At 36.2% G+C, this 18,012-nt stretch overlaps 1 protein-coding gene across 8 annotated transcripts in view; it reads right to left on the reverse strand.

Moving 5' to 3' along the window:
- The window catches only part of PLCB4 (phospholipase C beta 4), a 181,072-nt gene that overhangs the window by 32,649 nt on the left and 130,411 nt on the right, over positions 1-18,012 (reverse strand). For all 8 annotated transcript variants that reach the window (XR_004306741.1, XM_015857046.2, XM_015857047.2 and 5 more), the window contains 9 exons: positions 17,350-17,491; positions 16,638-16,722; positions 16,298-16,422; positions 14,277-14,328; positions 11,751-11,853; positions 9,833-9,997; positions 6,802-7,006; positions 1,629-1,717; positions 1,198-1,348 (listed from right to left, as the gene is read on the reverse strand). Coding sequence is in view for 7 of the 8 variants with exons in the window: in XM_015857046.2 (XP_015712532.1) it covers positions 1,198-1,348; positions 1,629-1,717; positions 6,802-7,006; positions 9,833-9,997; positions 11,751-11,853; positions 14,277-14,328; positions 16,298-16,422; positions 16,638-16,722; positions 17,350-17,491 (1,117 nt within the window). In the remaining variant the exon portion in view is untranslated. The remainder of the gene's footprint in view (positions 1-1,197; positions 1,349-1,628; positions 1,718-6,801; positions 7,007-9,832; positions 9,998-11,750; positions 11,854-14,276; positions 14,329-16,297; positions 16,423-16,637; positions 16,723-17,349; positions 17,492-18,012) is intronic.

Genomic DNA, 18,012 nt, shown 5'->3' on the forward strand with positions numbered 1-18,012 from the left:
CTGAGGTGAATTTAACTGAAAAACAAACAGGACACCAACAGGTGTGCCTTTTTCTAAACAAAATTCCTTAAGCTTTCACTTTAAAATGTAGTTATTTACTTTGTTCAACAGGTCTGATTCCATGACAACCAGGAATCAGGTTCTACCTCCTGCAAATTTCATGCCTAAGTAATGCTCAATAGAACTAACATTTGTGCATCTTAATGATGATAATTGAAATATGAAAATATCTTGCTGCAAAAAAAAATGTGGGCTTTACATCAGGTAAGAACTTTGAAAGCATTCTGGTACCAGAGATGACCTGTTCTATTGCCAGAAATGACTCATGAGAGACGACATCTTATTTCTCAAAAGATTGACCCCTTCACATGTTCGTATTCAGTCATGTCTGCTTATGTTTAAGAACAAGAACAGTGCTCCTTTCCGTTCCTATCATTCCCCTTGGGCCAAGATGGATGAAAGAGAGTGAACCAGACTCTAATTGTTGTGGGCAATTAACTGAAATATTTATTGTGTTTCATTCAGCTGTACAAATTTGTTTTCTCACTTCATCTTCATTACCTGCGATGATCTGTGAGGAACAAATAATCCCACTTGGCTCCACGAGGTGAATTTGTAAAGTGAACAATGAATAGTGAGAAAAAAACCCCACTTATTCATTTCTAAATGAGCACTTTTAATATGGATATTTTTTACAATAAACATGCCATTTCCATAATCAGAGTAAAACCATATACTGTAAACATTTCTAATTGTTGGGAAATCTCTACAGAATCCGATGAATTCTAAATACTTTAATTACTTAAATCTGCAACTCTGCCAAGGGATTTGTAGAGAGAAAAAGTAAAGCAGAAAAGTTCCTGCAGAGCATACCAGAAAACAGTCATTCCTATTGGTATGGCTCCAGAAGGTCTCTGGTAAATTTCTCCCAGAGTCATGCAGGTTCTACTACTGGTATCTGGCATACAGCTACACAAAGGGGTCACTTAGAAAAATAAATTTTTATTGGATTTACAGAGTCTTTTTGTTACTATGTACAATTTTCTTGCAAACAGACGAAGACTGCTATCAGTGGCTGAAGAAGTTATTTTCAAAAGGGTAAACAGAGCTGCAAAACTAAGAACGAGTAACAAGTACTTCTCTGTAACTTTATGAACTGCGCCAGAACTGAAGGATTGGCTCAGGATTTTTGTTTACCTTTCTTAGCATCGGTCCCAGACCCAAAGCCTGCCGTGGTACTCGGTCGAAGCTCAGAGCTACTCTGAGGAGTCACGTTTGCTTTGGCATTATTAGCTTTTCCTTTTCTATCATTTTTTGAAGTGTCATTTGGTACATCAGCTATATCACTCTGGAAGAAACATTCACATCATAATAAATTAATTACTATTCTACCTGTAGTACAACACTTGGTGTACAGGAAATTCCTTAACTCATTTACTTTAATCCATATTTTGGAAAATTGAAGTGTTCTTTCAAATAACACAATTTACACTTATGTATTTGTAACATATATTAAATACCTACTAAAATATCACTCTTCTCAATTCCTGAACTTTCTACTTCTAAACGATGTGTTTTGCATCATAGTATGAATACAAACGCTGTGTTAGTCACTAAGATCCACTTACAGTTTCAATACCCATAGCTCTCATTTGGTCTGCTCTTTTTTCTGTAATAGACAAAAATTTCTTCGGATCTGACAGCGCATCCACAATATCTGTAAGAAAAGAACAAAAACAAAAAACCCCTCATCTTTTTGTCATTTTCAGAAGCATTTAGAAATATACCTTTTACAAGACCCTTACTACTATCGAATGAGCCTTGACTTGCAAAAATAGTTCATACATTCATACATTCATTCATACAGTAAATCTGTCAGGACAGAAATCACTCATCAAAATAGCATCTGAACATATTAGGAACATGAATCAATTTTAAATGTGTCAAGGGAGTGGTATTAATCCAGGCAGTTTATTCAGGAAAACATGTTCTAATTCCATCAGAGCAAAGATACTCTGCATTACTCCTGGTTCGTGACACTAGAATTTGAGACCAGAATGGAATCTGCTGTGTTACACAGCACAAACAACTTTGTCCCTTGGTTATCTGAAGTGGTGCTGACTGCCTATTCAGGCTGCCGCCAGGGGAGTTAGTATAAAAGAAAAGCTCCATGAAACAGTATGGATCTCTGTGTTTCCTCCTACTCAGTAATCTTTTTCTACCCTCAGCTTCCCAGAGGACAGTGAGGAGCTGAGGTTGTTTTCTCCAGGATTTTAAGCAGAGTGTGGGCTGTCATCCCATCCCTTCCAACCCTGGTCTCTGGCATCCCATACTGCAGCCTGTACTCCTTCTCTCATTCCCTATGGGCACACAAAATCCTCCTCAGTACAAAAGCAGAGATGAGCCATGGTGCTGTACACCCAGGGTCACCCTTAACTATACCATTGCCATGAACTCCTCACACATTGTCATGAAAATGTATGAATTCCATTTGGAGATCTTAATCCAGACTGCATATGTGGCACTACTAGACAAGTTTATGTTGTGGAAGCTCATTTCACCTACTCTGCCTAAGGGAGTAAATCAAACACCTTTCCTAGGAGCAGTTCCTTTTCTTTTACACTGCAAAATGTAAACAATAATACCCTAACCACTCTTTATTTTACAGTAAAATCCAACACAATCATGTGCTGTCTATACTGGGTGGATGAGTCTACAGAGTACAGTACTGTGATCAGTTTGGCTGTCAGCATACCAATCACCTGAACTGCAATAAAATTAGAAACAACGGTACTGACATGAAATCAGAATTAGCAAAGAGGGTGAATATGTTATGCCTTCCTTCTCCGCCTCCACCCCCGACTTCACCATTGGAGCATAAAAATAGTCTGTAAAGGTAAAATTAAAAATTGCACTGAGTAAGCTTAACCACATAAATGACAGAACTTGTTTTCCATACACAGCGATGGACGTGTAAGTACTGTTCTGAAGGAAGACAAAGACATGGGAATATTAACCTTCATGCTGAATAACCCCTTTCCATGACTAATCTCAAAACCAAAAACTTCACAAATGGCAATGGAAGCCCTACACAGTAAGAAACTACTTTATAAATTAAACTGATTCGCTCTCAACAATTTTAACACATTTTCAGAGACCACAGCAACGGTCTGTTTTAATGATGTCTCTGAAACTTTTACTTCAGTATGATGGACAAAAGGATCACTGGACTCAGTTTATAAGCCTTCCTTGTTAGAGTAGTAACTTAGGAAAGGAAGTTTAAATGCTGCAGTCTGACTCATCATTCACTAAAAACTATTGTCATTTCATTAACTCAAGCTTTTGTTCTGAGAATCCAGGAGACCATGCATGGTGATTCACTTGCAAGGAATCCTTTATCAACTGTGGCAAACCCCTATTTTTAGCTCCTTGTACGTAGACTATTTTTGTATCCTTATGTCCTAGATGGACTCACTAGCATACTACACAATTATTCCTGTAATAGCAGTTCTGACACTGTTATTTCATCACTTGAATTTTATTTTCATCATTTGAATTTTGTCTGTGTTCCATGTCATACTTATTGCCATTTTCCAAATTAGCTTACAATGACCTGGGACAGAAGCTGGCCCACTGACTATGTCTGCAAAAAAATACCCAACCCAATTAAAAGCTTTCAGAGGAAGCATACTATCTTTCTTGATCAAACTGGGGGCTGGACTATGCAAACTCTTTTTCAGTCTAAGTTATTCTGTGAACTTCTCAGAAGACACTGGATGTATTTCTCATTGAAAATAACACAGACTTGGTTTCCATTCCTCCCAAAGTTATATTTAATAGATAGTATTGCCCTTGGCAGGTACCAAATACACTGCCAACAATTACTGTCATAACCCAAACATATCTTCTGAACCTGTACTTTACATACACAAAATACAGGTACAATTTATTTTCAGACATTTATTTTCAGATTGGATTGAATAATAGAATGGCTGGTGCTGGAAGGGGCCTTAAAGATCATCAAGTTCCAACCCCCAGCTGTGGGCAGGGCTGCCACTCACCAGATGAGGTTGCCCAGGGCCCCATCCAATCCAACTTTGAATGTCTCTAGGGATGGGGCACCCACAGCTTCTGTGGGCAGCCTGTGCCAGTGACTCACCACCTTCTGAATAAATAATTTCTTCCTAACATCTAACTTGAGTCTCCCCTCTTTCAGTTTAAAATTGTTCCGTCTTGTTCCATCACTATCTGTCTTTGTAAGAAGTCAGTATCACTCTCACTTATGATAACCCTTCAAGTACTGGAAGGCTGCAATAAGGTCTCCCTAAAGTCCTCATCTAGCTAAACAAGCCCAGCTTCCTCAGCCTTTCTTCACAGGAGAGATGCTCCAGTCCCCTAACTTAGTAACAATGCCTTTTTGTCCTTGGCACGTACTTTTCTACGAACACTCAAGACAACCTGAGAATACGATGCGTCAGTTGAAAATGGAACCTGATTACCACGAGCTTCAAGGTAAAAATGACTAACATCTTTGGAAGAGTGAGCCCTTTGGAAATTGTATTACTAACCACAGGAGCACATCACCAAAGGCTCAGCATTTCTACAAGTGAGATGTGACTCATCACTGTTTTTCACATTGTCATTTGTCCTTTGCTTACGTTTGTCATTTTCCCTGGTGAGGTAAGGTGGGGGTAGAGAATAGCATTTTGTAAAAGAATTCCAATAAAATATAGAAGGAGGAAAATAAAAGGAAGAGTACATTACAAAAGACTCTAAGTAGTAGTTACAGAAGTAACTATGCTTACTGACATACAGATTTCTATTATAGATGCTTCTCTTTGGAGAATGCTACTTCATTTGCATTAATTTGCACCAGCATTTAATTTTATTTCTTTTATTTAGCTCATAAAAATAAGAGTGGTGCACTGCAGATGATGGGTACTTAAAGACATGTCAGGAGAGTATTAATGATTCCACCTGAGTGCCAAAAGTTATTTCCCAGCTGTTCATCAGCTTGTACTATATCCATGAGAAAAATACACGAGACATATCAAAACTACCTGGGGATGGGACAAGAGAATAACTGAACTCATTTTGTTCATATTAATATGGAGCTTGTTCTTCCTAACAAGACAGTCAGCTTTTTCATTTTAGCAGTATTTTACTTAAGCATAAAGTTACTTAGGGGTATTAATATTCTACATTCTCTCCTTTACCAGATAAACCATCAAAAACAATGGTGACCGAACAGTGTATCAGTCAATACTGAACAGTATGCAATTTGCAAATTCTAAATTGGTGTTCAAATTCTCTTTGAAATCCAAGTTTTTCAGTTTTGAATTTGTGTAATTCAGAAAAATGCCAATTCCAAATCAGAGGAATGTCCCTAGTTTAGAAAATATTTTAACTGAGCCATTAGCAGTCAAAAACTCAAGTTCTGAAAAGAATTAAAATACTTAAAACATGCTTAAATTAGTCCCTTAGACTCACAGTTCAATTACAGCCTTGAGAATATCTCACTTAAGCACAAGCTTAAATTTGTTGTCAGACTAAATCCCTGAAGTTAATTACTGTTGTTCAAATATGCTGCATAAAGGCATGGTAGTGCTCCAATTCGTGTTGCAGAGCTCCAGATGACTTATTACTGTCAGAATTTCATATGTGACCTATACAAATAGCTCTGTAAATGTCTAATGTATTTTCCATGGCGTTACTGATACTTTTAAAAGTCTGGATAAATACCAGCAAACAGTATTGAGGATACATTTTCTAATGTGTTAACCAAGTATTCTCTTCCTCCACTTCTTAGGAATTCTTAGGAATTCTTAGGAATTCTTAGGGTAGACATCGAGTTTGAAATTGCTTTTACAAAGAGCAAAATACCAATGTCTTTACCAGCGTCTCATCAATCACATATAAGGTAAGTTTCATCTTGTCACTGAGTCATATTTAACATATTTAACATAATTTAACATAATTCCCATAATTTTTATTTTGTAACTTTAAATGATTTATGTATTGTTAATATACAAGTGAATTTCAGCTGCTGTGCAGAGCGCAATTCCCAGAAGTTCATTCTCAGGGTGAATTCACACATTAGACAGATTAAATTGGTGTAGTGACTATTCTCAGCTGTTTGTTCACATCCGGATGTGGCAATGACCCTGCCAAACTGATCATGGGAATTGCTCAGATTAAAAACAACTTCCTTAAAAATAATTACAGGACAAGAAAAGTTTTAGATGCTAAATTCTTTAGCCACCAGTTTTTTGTGGGTTTTTTTGGTTTTTTTTTTTGTTTTTTGTTTTTTTTGATTTTTTTTTTTTTGGTTTGTTTTTCTTTTTAATTATATCAATATTCTCAAGAGTATAAAAATGTCTTTGCTTGGAAAAATACGCATCCAGATTCTGCTGCAAATGTCTGTACACATTGGGTGAACAATATAGCTAAATGACTTGTTACCCTTGCAGACAGAAATCAGAAAAAAAAAAAAGAATTTTAACATCTTCCTGAACAAAAATTAAACCAGAGATAACCCTAGTATTAGCATGTTCTCCACATTATTTTGGAATTTAACAGGATGCATTTCACAACCATTTACCTGAGGTACTCTGTTGGAAACTTTGTTCCTCAGCTAAACAAATGGGGTTGCCAAAGTGTTAAAGATACTAAATCTTTGCAGTCCTACAGCATTGGGTCTCTACTCCCAGCTGGTGTACTGAAAGCACAGTGAATTCTACAACACAGGAAATTCTATAGCACTCAAAATTTACCACACACTGAAGTACAGGCTTATCTCACCTCCAAAACCATCAGGCACATATGTTTTAAGCACAATGTTGCAGAAAACCGTTGGAAGAGAGAGTGGTTTGTTGCCTTCATTTCGAAGTGAAATGTGTCTGTAACCTGCTTGTAGACCATCCAGAGGCAGGATCCTCTGACCGATCAACTTATTATTGTCATCATATACCGCTATTCTCAGGACAGCAAGATCAGGGAGAATAACCTAGAAAGCCATAAAACGAAGACATTTAATGACTAGTACAGTACCACCCTTCTCACCTCTTGTGTTGGAGCAATTTGCTCATTCACTTTGTATGCCAGAAACAGACTATAATCACTGAAAGATAATGGCAGTCTCTGCAAACAGCATACTTTCCAAGTACCCTTTCCTAGAAAAAATATATTTTTTTTCACTCTAAATAATGGGTAATCCCAAAATGTACAATGCTACATATTACAGTTACACTATCTAAATATTTTGTCTACTTATTTTACATTACTGGGGGCTGGCAACATGAATAAGCAAGCAGGTAAATGCTACATGGGAAATGGCAGATCACATGGCAATAGAAAAAGAGCAGGTAAAACAGAATCAGGAGGAATTATGACAGAAAGATGGAATTTGGGATGTATCCAAAAGGGCAATGAAGAATGGAAGGAACGCAAGCCTAAGTTGATATGGATGCATGTTGAGCTATGTGTTCGTAGAGGGGAGAAACAGACAGAAGAGGGCAGGACAGGTTGAAAGACCTGCTGAAATGGTGTGTTACCAAAAGAACTGAGTACTCTGAACATGAAATATGCATAGAGAGCAGAGATGCTGTCAGGTATCTGCATCTGTCAGCCCTTACCTTGACTGATCAAAAGAAGAGCAAAAAACCTCTGCTTTCCTTACAATACAGATGCTGCTTCTGTGTGAGAGCAGTCAGGAGTAGACAGATTAAGGAAGACATGAAGTCTCTGTGCCAGTCTGCCTTGATTTTATGGTAGGAAAGGTCTTCCCAGTTCTTCCCTACCTGATTCTATTCATTGGTGCTTATCAGACAAAGGACCTGGGTAAACTACGTCAACTATCTTCCCTTGTCACTTTCATTTTAGATCATAGAGGGCTCAAAATAAAGTATGGTTTTGGTCTCTGAATTCAGCTGAGCTACTCACAGAAGTCTTGCTTTACTTGCTCTGGATGAGCAATAACTAGACACACCCAGAACGTTACCACCAGCACTGACCCACACCTCCCCCTTACACAACACAGTTGACAACACTGTACTTGGCTCAGAATGATTGAAGCTTTATTTTAATTAAAAAATAAAAACAACAAAACACAACAGAAGAGCAATCAAACGTTACCTAAAAGCAACTACGTATGATTAAACATCAGCTTAAGGAGAACACTGTAACCCAAATAGCGCAGGTAAGTTCTCACCTCTACAGGTGATTAGTAAATTAGTAAAAGGTGATTACAGATTAGTAAATCTTTTCATTCTTGATTGGCTCAGATAGAGATTGCCTAGGGATTTCAAATGGGGACTAAGAAGATAATATTTCTCTTTGTGTTTGTTTGTTCTAGGGTATCCCAGAAGATACACCCACCCTCATGACATTTTGGCATTAAGCATTTCACATCTTCATTTCCTCCAACTAGAAGAGTTGTTCCTCTTGTGTTTATGTGACTCACCATGTCTGGTTATCAATGTATGTCCTGATTACTATGCTAAGCCTGATATGACAGTGACATGAGATGAAGGGAAATAATCTCTAGGCTGACTTACAGTATGACTTATCCAAGAGAATGTGTTATTTATTGCAGAGTAGAGCGTAAAGTCCAAGCAATATTAGATCAGCATCAACCATTGTATAATATGCCATGATATACAGGTACCCCTCTTTTACACTGAAACTGAATGCACTCTTTACTTTATGAGCCTTTTGATTTAAGAAATTAGAAAGCAGCAGATGCTGGCCATATGGCCAAGAAGCCAAAGGGAGCATGACTGCCTGTCATGTATCTAAGCATTTTCTCTGAGCCTCCTCATACACACAGAAAAACACTAGGATTCACAATTTCAGAATGTCTAAAATAATCTCTCGCATTAACTACATTTCTATTAAAATCTAGTTGCACTGTTTAGAAGGCAGATGATGCATGTCTTATTCCCAAGTGTAAAATAGTATCACTACATGGCAAAGTCTGTCACTTTGGAGTTAAAGAACAACAGTTTTACATGACAACAGAACAGGTGTAAACGAAACAGACATTCTCAAAGACAGCACTGCTAACACATAGTCTGGAGGAACTTTGAGCTGACATTATATATGTATGTGTCTGTGTTTGTCATATAGACTGAGAGATAAAAACTGAACATGGGCAATGACAACTGATATCACTTTTCAAATCCCCCATACCAAGAAAAAAGGGTTGTTTTTCTTTTGTTATTAAAAAAAGGGGGAAAAAAAAAAAAAAAGAAAAGAAAAAGGTACATAATGCACATGGAGGAGGGAGCTGGCAACACATTTGAGGAACACAGCACCCTTCCAACTTTTCCATGTAATAACATTGACCTTAGCTTTGGATGCAGCATCTCACCTGCCCTCTGGGCTGAAGGAACAGTGAAAGATAGCAACCACTGCCAGGGCAGGGAAGAAGAAATCTCCAAGGAATGATGGTGTCCACCAGCGGGGGCTCATTCTGAGCAGACTGCATACCTTGAACACAGGCATGGCCATGGATGAGGTGGTTACCTCCGAGTGGGAGGAGGAAGCAAAGGGGAGGGAAGAGCCAAACAGAAACAAAAAATCATGTGACAGCTACAGAGGTTATTCATTAGAAAAACAAAACAATGCAAAAAAAAAAAAATCTTTTGAAAGCTTATTTCAGCTTTAAATTGTTTACAGTAGTAAACAGGAACCCTACAAACCCTTTTTTATGGGAGCAGTACTTATTCATGTCAGCAGTCAGACTGAAGCAGGGAGGGGCAGATAGAGTGAGCAAGGATGCTTATATGCAAAAGGACTGCCAATCATAAACAGTGCTTTCCAAATATCCTACCTTTCGAAATACAAATGATTCTTCATTGTAAACAGGATTCAGACCGTTGTTCATCACCATGCGTGTTCTGAATTCTTTACGTATTGTGTCCGTGGGTAAACCATACATATCCACTTCTACATACGTACCAATCTTTTTATCTGACAAAAACTGACCAGATATTACCTGTAACGTAAAAACAGAAGAGTAAGGAAAAACAGTACAGAGAATATAAACCAAGCAATGTACTCAGCACAATGTACATACTGGAAATACTGATCATTTTTAATTTACTGAAGGCAATCTGAAAGATGCTTTGTATAGAACAGATATATTTATTTAATAATATGAAAATGGTATAATTAGTGATAAAATTGCATTTATTTGGAAAGCCATTGTGATAAGATCTTAAAATATATCCTGAGCATTCATTTTAGCTGTACTAAACAAACTTAGAAGAAACTGTAAATGAGAAAGGTGACAAACAGAAATAACCGTGCTCATCATTTAAAGTTATGTCAGTAAGCTCAACTAGAACCTGTTTCACAGGTGCATTCACTTGTATTTATAAAATATGCTCAATGAAACAACCAAGTCGGTCACCACTATTCTGCAACTGCTCTCAAAATATGCCTTAAATTTTTCTGTTTGGAATCTATTTTATGTTTTGACAACAGAGAAGTGAAAGTTTTTGCTCTGCTTCCACATTTGTACATGTTTTAAGCCAATCACATTTAAAAGAAAACAAACAAACAGTGCAGATGACTCTTCTGTATTGCTATGTACATGAAGATTTGCTGTGATTTTATTTCAAGTCAAGATTAATCAAGCTACAGCAGGTGATTACTCCAGGGCACATTTTTACTCCATCAAGATAATCTATTCCTTAAAAATACAGCTGATGTTTTCATTACTAAGTTCTAAAATAGAAAAATGCAATTTCACAGATCTAAGTTCATTTGAGGCATTTTTTAAAAATTTTTTTTTCATTTTTTTTTTGGTGTGTGTGATCTAATATTCCAGGGAACAACTCTGTTCCTCTGTTTAGTGAACAAAACTATTCCTATATTTTAGTTGACAATTCTTGAATGAATTGTTGATGTTATTATATCATTCTTAGAGGTTAAGGGAATAAGCACTGCATTTTAGACTAGATTTAATCACCCAAGAAGAATAAGCAACAAGATAAGTTATCTAAGAACTATGCTGATTTCTAGCACTACTTTCTCACCTCCAGATCCCAATTCCTCCTTAGGGAGATTCCACTTCCTATAACATATTTTTCCTTTTTTTCCTGTTTTTATTCTTCTGGAGGTATAAATGAACTTAACTATCTGAAGTTAAGAGTGACCCCTTGCTCCAAGAGATTCTCAGATCTCCATGCCATACGTAGAAAGAGACAAGGGAAAGTCAAATTTTAGTTAAACTGCACATAGTGAAAGTGAACAAAGAGCGCCAAGTGCCAAGTCACAAAACAGGAATTACTAAACATAATACCTAACCATATTTTAAAACTACAACAGAATTTCATTGATTTTGCTACTCAAAGATGATTCTAAAGTAATGATCTCCACCTCATGAACCATGCTTATTTCCTTATTTTGAAAATATCTGCCAATATACGCCCATACTTCTTTCTCTGCGGTGACAATGAAGTCCATACAGAGTATCCACAAAAACAAACTCCACTCACATATTCATTTGCAAAGACTGATGTAAATAAAAAAGAGTGTGGGGGTGTATAACATTTGGTGATAATGTGTAGTAACAAACAAATTATATCATGTTCAAATCAGACCATGTAAGCACAGAAACAAAGAAAAAAATCAGAAAAAGTCTACACAATACAAACACTTATTGCACCTATCTTATTTCTATTCAGATTTAAATGTAATTTGAGTGTGATATGATGAAAGACATTTTTTTGCAGCTGTTTTACCTGTACAGAACATGTTGCAGCAATTACACCATCTACAGGAGTTTCAGAGAAAGGATCAAATGTTCTATCCGGCCGCCGCATGAAATCTGGTTTAAGTAGATAGCTTATTTCATGAAAAAGAAGAAGAAAATTATTCTTTTGTGGAAACTGAACTTGAATTAACTACAGATAAAATGGATGTGCTAACTTTAAACAATGAACTTTCCTACAGCACTGTAAAATACAGACTGCCAATCTATCTGCCAGTATGAGGAAGTAAAAGCAGAAATATTATGATTATCTAGTACACATATAAATGTTAATCTTAATTTTGAATCAAGAGATTAAATCAACTGTGTATTTCAAAAGCAAAATAAATGTAATGTAATAAAAGACATTTTAAAATAATTTACTAATGTGAATTAAAAATACAGTGAGCTATATAATAAAAAATAGATGCTCTCGTTTACTTCAATTCTTTAGTACTTTCAATAAATACAGGCAGCTTACTCAACTGTATTTTTAAATGAAGCAGTTACACAGAGTAGAGAGCCATACAATAATTTTCAGCATGAAAGTAATTTTTTCATCTCAGTTATAAAACCTTGGGGAAAACAGCTGATGTTATACTGACAGATTGTTCATTATAGTAGCATGAAAGGTACTACCGTAATAACACTTACAATACATCCCTGAGGACTGTACACTGGATCAACACATCAGTGAAGCTGATGTGTGCACTGATGTATCAAAACCCAAGGATTTGGCCACCAGAATAAAACAGCAGCTGACCAACAGAATTGCTGTGCTACATATAACAGGGATTTCTTAGCACAGAAATGCTAGAAGACCATTTTTTTTTATTAACACTTCAGTCTCACTAAGAAATTATCTGTAAATTACATATAAAGGCCTACAAAAAATTCAGGAATAATTTTAAAATGCTGGAAAAATAAATAAACAAATAAATAAATATAAAGACTTTCAATGTATTTTCTCCCATTTTTTCCATATTTGGTTTATAGTTACAAAAGTGATATTCCTCACTAATCTCACATTAAAAATATGTGGGGTTTCACAATATTTTACTAAGTTCAAGTAGACTGTGGGCAGAAGGGAACTATCAGAAACATGCTAAGCCTGAGCTCCTGGCCTGCTGAAATTAAAAATGCTAAAGGGACTTTCTCATTTCACTAGTATGAAAACTGTAAATCAGTCATTTTCAATGCCCTGAGCATTTTCTCTGTAATGAAATAGCACCATATTTACAATGCATATTAAATTACTACCTCTCTATTACTATTACCTCTATATTACTGTAATACTAGATGGCTGACATAAGAAACAAGAAATTTAGTTCATAATGATACTTGTCAGAGAAACTACCAGAAGTATGTGCCATTCTCACAGAATCACACAGAATCACAGAATGGCCTGGGTTGTAAGGGACCTCAAGGATCATGAATCTCCAACCCCCTGCCACCAACAGGGCCACCAACCTCCCCATTTAATACCAGACCAGGTTGCCCAGGGCCCCATCCAACCTGGCCTGGAACACCTCAAGGGATGGAGCATCCACAACACTCTCCTAGGCTTATGTGTCAAATAAGAAAGGAATCAAACTCTTCCATAAAAAAAGCTTTTCTTCTTCTTCTTCTTTTTTTTTTTTTGTTATTCTGACTGAAATGACCAGAGACTGCACCTCTGTCAAATGCAGCAGTCTCTATCAAAACAGTTTGCATTTGAAAAGGGCACAGATAACCAAAGCACTGTGTCATCCATTCTGCAGGAAAAGAATTTTACTAAGTTCCAAGCATTCAGATTTCATTCTGAATAAGATTTCCATGAGCAAAAGAGTTCTTTCTTCTCCTGGATAAGTTTGCAGACTTCAGTGTGTTTCTGGACTGCCACTTCCTATAATTCCTCAAACTTCCGTGCTCCTCTTCCTATCAGTGATAAGCCTATCCTATTAAGGAATAATCTCAACATTTGAGGAAGATCTGTCAACACTAAAAAACATTTGAAAAACACGTTTCACACATAAATAATGAGCAAGAACTTAAGAGATGAAACACGTCACTATTTTGTGTGAAATCTGCTTTCTACATAAAGTACACAGACTTTAAAAAAACAGCAAACAGAAAAAACACCTTTCCTATGCATTAAAATTACCCATCTGAGTAAATTTGGCTATTTTGTGAACTGTGCAATGTGAATCTCCATTCTGAGTTGAATATTCAAAAAAAAGATTGAGAATAGAAGCTGAATATAGACTTAAGTAACTCTGAATAGTATTAATGATCACCTTCATAATTGACACACAAAGCCTCTTATATCTTGTCTTTAAAAGCTGGGCATAAAAGAAAAGCATATTTATTACAATGCCTCCTGCAGGGGATCATTTTTCCTGCATTCTTTTAATTTCTATTCTTCACCTAGCATTCCATTTTTCTTTTGTAACACATAATTAAGAATGACAAAATTTTATTAAAGCCATAGTAAAGTGTTCTGATGCACAGTGACAACAGTTTAAATCACATCACTCACCCACATGATCCATTATATTCAAATTTTCCTTGATTCAATTGCATCGCTAAATCTGTCAAGACAGAAAAAAATTACTCTTTCCTCCTGAATAATACAGATCACGAACAATCCTTTTTAGAGAAGGAAATAAGACCATTTGCCCAGAGTAACAAGTTTAAATGAAAATTAAATTCAATGTACATAAAATACACACAGACCTAAAAAATAAAGAAGTAATATAAAAATTTTAGATCTCTTCACATTAGTGTCAGTTTTATCAACTAAACTAAAAACTAAGCTGTCCTTAGAAAACAGTCTCTCCTGAATTCAAACACGCCCAGTCGTCAGCAAAACTTAAGACTGGGATTAAGATCCAGGGATAGGATTTCAGCCATCTACCTTTTGATATTTACGGAACAAATTCCTCCAGGCTTGCCGGTGACCTAGAGTCACTTCAAATAACAGAGTGATACAAGCACTGTCAACAGTGGAATTAATTCTAAGGCAAACATCCAAAAACAAAACAAACAAAAACCCAACCCTGGAATTGGGTACTCCTCTGCAGCAACCACAGACAGCTACATCTGATACAGATGTCTGTATCTTGAAGTCTTAAACAAGGTGAAATGAATACTGCATTCCTTTACTGGTTTCCTAAGGGTTAAATTGAATAAAATACCACCAAAAGAAACCACAGAGATCAAGGCACCATTGCTTAGCTTCAACTTTTAAAACATCTGAGTTTTATTCAATGCTTTTTTATCGCATTTGTATATAAAGACAGAAAGGTAAACATATTTAAAAAAAAAACCCTTCCATCCATCCCCCCCCAAACTCTATTAAAAATATATATTATTTTCTTACAGGTTTCAGATTGCACTGGAATACACTATCTTTGTTTACTGATAACATAGTTCTTCTCTTTCTCACAAATGCTAACTCTGAAAGTGAACAGATTTTCTCCTATGTATCCTCTGTTACATAAAATACGAGAATCTCGCATGCTCATGTTAGACATTAGTTGCTTTACTGTGCAGCCTTAGCTTCTAATTTTCCAACTGTTCTTCACCCTGCCAGCACAGTTGTATCACATCAGATTAATAGAGGAAAGTTGTCCATTTCTAACTAGACAATTTTAACACTCATTTTGCAATACAAATGGGCTGAGAACAATGTGCTATGGGCAGAGGCATAGTGGGAGAAGAGTGAAGCTTGTATATCTGCTCTAGCCTTCAAATCATGTCCAGAGGAGTTGTTTACAGTATTTTCCAATACAGCTTTCTCTTGCCTCCTCAGCTATAAATCATTCATGGCAGGCATGCAAAGTTCTGCAGGACAGAGCTTGTGATCATTAGGAATGTCTGTAATATCGAAGTCACAATTCAGGGGGAAGAAATGTAAAAAATACAAATCAATAGTACCATCACAGCTAGAGAAGGAAATGGAAAAACTGCTCTGTTCCATATATGTCTGAAAACATTCCAAGATTCATTAAAAGAGGAAACCAAGCAAACAAAACAAAGTTATTCTCACACCTTCACTGAAGAGGAACAATAGATATCCTATTTATGCTGTGGAGAAGTATTTACATTCCTTGGCATATTCTCCAAGATGGATCGCAAACCCCATTCTCTGACACTATGTGGTCTAGAAATCCATTTGACACACAGCCACTACTTATTACTGTCTTAATTTTTACACTCCCTCATCTTTATTTTGGAGACACGCATCAAACAGTGCAAAAACAGCATCTTGTGAATACATCAATTCCCCTGCAATTTGTATTTTTATTTAAAAAACTATCGTAATTTGAAAAGTTATGCTATTGTACCATTTTTCCAAGAAAGGTGGTTTTAATTTTCCTTCAATGCCTGGCTTTTTGTTACTTCTTAACTTACGCTTCCATAATTCCTCCCCACCACATTATTTAGCCATATGTCTGTTTCCTCAAAAAATGCCCGAAGCAAATCCATAGCATCTGTTTGAGAGTTACTGCTCAAGCCATTCTTTACGATTGAGGTTCACTGGTCGTCGCTGCCTACCTGGGGTCTGATAGTTCAGTGAGACCATCTGGCAGCCAGCGTTCCAGAAAATTTGAGGCATGTAATTACTGGAATCCACTCGGCCTCCCTTTGGGTATATCCGACTCATTTGTCGTTTATTGTAACTGTAAAATTTATCAAGGAAAATGAAATAACATCATAGAAATGCATGTTCATATCCTGCCATTTTCAGTATTTCTCACATCATTTTACTGTTCTTCATCCTATGAGCCAACTTCTTGTTCCAATGTGAACATGGAACACTGTAAATCTAGAAACACTCATTTGTTGTTTATTTGCAACATTAGTAGAGAAACATTGGGAAAGGCTGAAAGGATACTTCACAAACTCAATGGCATGAGTCTTCAAATACCCTAGTCCAACTGATTCATTGAAAGAGGACATGTTATGATGAATATTACGTTCTAGAAAGAAAAGACAAGACATTTTAAAACACTTAAGTAATAATGTATCAAAATTCAAAAGCATGCACTATACCTAATTAGCATGATGTAGGCAGTTCTGGTCTGTTTCCCCATTATCTGTCACATACAGAATCAAACTACTCCAAAGAGAAATTAAGAACAGTTCTGACTTGTTGTTTTCTTTCTGTTTCTTGAAAATCAACAAAACTTTAACTTTTTTTAGGAGAAAGTTGTTATTCAGAGCCTGTGTGACTTCAGATAAAACAGAATAACATGCTAAATGGTCTACTGTGCAACATGAAAGCATCCTCTAATTACTGACCACTGTGATAATCATGCTCACCTTACTTTACAGAATGAACTAAAAACAAACAGCTTAGTTGGAAGAGCCTCTAAAATACAATCAACCTCAACAGCTTCATATTCTCCCAGTAAGTTAGTGACTCCAAGTGGATGACCAGCGGAATAGCATGCTAACTTCAGGGAACAAAATGAGAAACACACAGATGACAGCCAACAAAGTATAAAAACCTTACACCATTTCTGAACTCGGGAATTATAGATACTGAAAAATCTATCTAAAATAAATACCCAAATACTCCTATTACATTCAACCTTTTATGTTACCTTCTGCTACGTCGAAACCTTGAAATTTTACAGGCTGAGCATAGTTGACCATTGTTGATAAATATGGATGTATATTGGTTGTGGCACCTACATATTTATAAGATGCCATCCATGCTTGTTCATCTTCAACAGTTACTAAACCCTGAAAACATATTAATAATAATAATCACTATTTCATGCTAATTCTGTTCTGATTTTCAAACCTGATAAAAAATAGCACATAATCTGCAGAATGTTTTCTTTTTTAAATGCATATTTAAATAATACAAAATGAAGTTTCAAGACAGAAGTTAAGAATTATTTGCACCAATCATTCTCACTGTTATAGGACTGATGACAGAAAGATCCTGAGCAGTGAGTAAATACTACGTGATGTTAGTAGGGTAATGTTGTGGATATTACAGTGGACTGAAAAATGCTAGGAGATAATGATATTTGTAAAATAAATCCCTGAGAGTCTCGATTTCGTATACATCTTCTGCTAGTGGTGGTGCACACTATGCTGAGTAGAACTTTCTAAACATCATAACACAAATTGATTAAATTGCTTATTTTTACTGATAGAAGTAGATCAGAATATAGAAATTACAGCCTTCATGGGACAGACAAACATTACAAGACCAACAAGACACAGTATCAAGCTTGTTTCACTGGCCACCTATA

This window comes from Coturnix japonica, chromosome 3, assembly GCF_001577835.2.
Source record: "Coturnix japonica isolate 7356 chromosome 3, Coturnix japonica 2.1, whole genome shotgun sequence".
Classification (NCBI taxonomy): Eukaryota; Metazoa; Chordata; class Aves; order Galliformes; family Phasianidae; genus Coturnix; species Coturnix japonica.